At 60.2% G+C, this 3383-nt stretch overlaps 1 protein-coding gene across 1 annotated transcript in view; it reads right to left on the bottom strand.

The window, feature by feature from the left end:
• GPR143 (G protein-coupled receptor 143) overlaps positions 1-2336 on the bottom strand; it is a 41700-nt gene extending 39364 nt beyond the window's left edge. The window contains exons 1-2 of the mRNA XM_045290683.1: positions 2075-2336; positions 800-913 (exon numbers count right to left, since the gene is read on the bottom strand). Coding sequence (XP_045146618.1) covers positions 800-913; positions 2075-2336 — 376 coding nt within the window. The remainder of the gene's footprint in view (positions 1-799; positions 914-2074) is intronic.
• Between the last annotated feature and the right edge of the window lie 1047 nt (positions 2337-3383).

Raw genomic sequence — 3383 nt, 5'->3', positions numbered from 1 at the left:
CCACCCAGAGTCTCCAACACAGGACTTAAGCCCCAAGGCTTTGGAGTCAGATTCAACTCCCGGATGCCCTGCCGGAGAGGAGGAAACTGCCCCCTGGGGTGTGATCTTCATGTAGGACCCTGGTTGACCAGGCACTTAGTAGAAAGGCTGACCTTTGGGAGCCACCGGCTGTCCCAGGAAGGAAGGCGTGCATTCAGCCTGCTTCCACAAAGTCCTGCAGCCCTGGACACCCGGTGGGGCCATCTGTCTCCCCATGAGTGGCTCAGAGTTGGAATTGAGTCCACGCAGTGGGCTTAATCTGTGCAGAGCAGCCTGTCCCGTCTGTCTGTCTGCAGTGAAGTTGCTGGCAGACTTGAGTGGCATGACTTTCTTAGAACACTTAGCCTCGGGCAGGCTGGTTAAAACACAGGTGGTACACACTTCTGCCTAGGAGATCTGCAGTGGGGCCTGGGAACTAGCATCTCTGACGAGGTGCCCTGGTGGCACAGGGGGAAGAGCATAGGGTTGGGGTGGGGTTTCAAGCCCACTAGCTGCTCCTCAGGAGGAAGACAAGGCTGTCTGCTCATGTCCAGCTGACATAGCCTCAGAAACCCTGTGGAGCAGTTCTACTGGGCCCCATAGGATCATCCTGAGTGGGAATCAACAAAGGGGTCTGGTTTGGGAGCTTTTTATTGGGGGGAGGGGTGTCAACAGGATCCCAGGGGAGGCTGGTGCTGCCATCCTGTGCAGCTGCTGGGGACCCACCCCCAGGACATGGGCAGGATAGGAGCCTAGGAAGGGAGGGGGAGGGGGCAGGCACTTACTGCAGTCCCCACACAGAAAGCTGCAGGCCAAACTTCTGTGCCGTTCCCTGCTGAGATGTGGGCCACGAAACCAGGGAAGGTCAGCCACACCCCAGAGCGCAGCACAAGGCCTGCGGGAGAGGAGAGAGTACGGCTGTGCATGGCCTAGTCCCCGTCCCCCCCACCCCAAACAAGGCCTGTGACTCCTAGTCCCTAGAGCAGCCCCCCACACCCACCATGACTCCTTTCCCCGGACTCCACCCCCAGACGAGTGCCTCTGACTCCCTCCTGGACAGTGCCTGTGACTTTTAGCCCTGAGACCCCCCAAAGCAGGGCCTGTGACCGCTAGCGCTGATACTGGAGGTGACGACCCGTCTTGGCATAGAGCCATCATACAACACAGGACATGTCTAAAATGTCTTAAATCAAGCTTGTCTGAGATAGTGGGGAGCAGAGTGGGCATGAAACCAGGCAAGCAGGCAGGGCAGCGGGTCGGGGTGGGGTTGCACCGCAGCACAAGAAGACACCTGGTGAAGAGAAGCGGTGGGCGGTGGGGACCCTCCCCTGCCCTGCCCTCTACCCACCCTCATTGCCCCCCTACCCCAGCCCCTGATTTCAGACTTCTAGCTCCAGCTCCTCACCTGTGAGGAAACTGGGCTTCTGAGATGAGGCCACCCAGGGGTGCCTGGTGGCACAGCGGTTAGGTGCTGGGTGGCCTGTTGCCTGATTGAGTTCTGAGTCAGCACCACACCACACCCCCAGCCCCCCAGGCAGAGTTATATTTCCCAGCACAGTCTGCTTGGGCTCTGTGGATGCCTGCGAGGTAGGTAGGTGGTGGTTCTTGTGTGAGGGCTGCCTCCCCACCGTTCCTAGCCAGTGATCCCTTGTGGGCGCACAGGGACCTCTTCGCAGAGGGCTTAGGCCCTGGGCTGTGACCTTTCAGAGGCAGGTCACCAAGCCTCTCTTCCAAGGCACCTGGGCTGGCTCCCAATAGGCAAACTAGTGGCTCACCGCTGGAAGCACGTCACCGTCTGCAGGCGGGACGCCCGGGAATAGGCAAGCTTGCCTATTAACTGTTTCTTTGTTTTACAACTCGTGGGCCATGGGTCCTTAGCCAGGCACCTTGGCGCTTTTACCAGACACTCGGCGGGGCCCAGCCCCATGCCTAAGCCAGTCGCAACCTGTGGGCCGCAGGCCCTTCTCCAGGTGCCCAGTGAGTTCCACTCTGAGAGCCTAGCGCCCTAACTCGGGCACCCTGGTTGGGGGTCTCACCCCCTGTACCGCACCCTTACCCAGGCAGCCGAGCAGGTCGCAGGCGATGGCAGCGCGCAGGATTGGAGCAGAGGCCGGCGGGCCCGAGGCGGAGCCGGGCACGGAGGCCGCCGGGCGCGTGGGCCGACGCAGGGCCCGCAGCTGCAGGAGGCCAAGCACCAGGCGGAGGGCACCGCTGCCCAGGCAAAGTGCATGGACGGCCCTCGGCTGGAAGCTCAGCAGCAGCTGCGTGGCCGCGTCCCGCGTGGGGCAGCAGAAAGTGGCCAGACGCGGGGAAGCCATGGGCGGCTGGAGACACTACACCACGGCGAGTGTGAGTTGTCTGCTGGGACCTCGCGGCTCTGCAGGGTCATGTGCTGGCCGGCAAGGCAGGCATCATGTGCTGCTGACTGGAGCTGTGAGGCCCCCTGGGCCTCTCCGCCCGCCCCTCATCCCGCAGTGGCGGAGAGGGCGCCTGGGCCAGAGCAGGAATGCTGTTTCATCCTGGGGCAGGCAAAGGTAGGGGCTGATTGGGAGAATAGGGGTGGGGGTGGGCAGCTTTCCAGACTTGGGGTTTTATTCCTGAAGATGTGGGCTCCCTGCAGACCATTCCTGTTTGGGAGCCCCTAATTCAATCCCTTCATAAACTGGGTCTGTCTTGTGCAGCTGGCTGTTGGGAAAGGCTTGCTGGCCCCGACTGGCCTCAGCTTCTGGAAGAACAGCAGCATGGGGTCTTCGGGATGGTGCCCCATGCCTGCAGGGGCCAGACTAGTCGACCAGGCCTTTCTCCTGCCCAGCTGCTGGGGTGGGGTGGGTTCAAAGCCCCAGCTCCCCTTCAGCAGCAAAGGCTTGACTGCAGCCAGGCTCCTTGTTACGACGTTGTCTTTGTAATGTTCCCTCTCCCATGGGAACAGTGGCCTTGTGATGGGACGAAACCCTGTGGGTCACAATGGCCGGATCTGCTTGGGATCCTGGGGGCGGGCAGGACCTGGCAGGGGCTGTAAATCAAGCCCACTAGACCAGAGAACACAACAGGATTTTCCTTCGAAATGAATGAATGAGCCATTCGAGTCTCAGGAAATGGGGAGTCATGTAGAAAGCCCCCTACACACATACATACATATGCACACACACAGACATACCCATATGTGCACACACGCAGATACACACATACATGCACATACACATGTGCACACACACGTTGCCTTCTGTTTCATTTGCACTGAGGTTCAACGTCATCAACGCAACCCAACTCTGGCGGAGAGTCTGTGAGGACTGCCAGCGACCCTGTGGGAGGACTGCCAGGACCCTGTGGCAGAGTGGTTACTCCTTAGGCTGCAATCCAAAAAG

This window comes from Echinops telfairi, unplaced genomic scaffold (genome assembly GCF_000313985.2).
Source record: "Echinops telfairi isolate 266 unplaced genomic scaffold, ASM31398v2 ScPeMD7_53;HRSCAF=182, whole genome shotgun sequence".
In the NCBI taxonomy this organism is placed as follows: Eukaryota; Metazoa; Chordata; class Mammalia; order Afrosoricida; family Tenrecidae; genus Echinops; species Echinops telfairi.
This window is presented reverse-complemented; position numbering and strand designations above follow the sequence as displayed.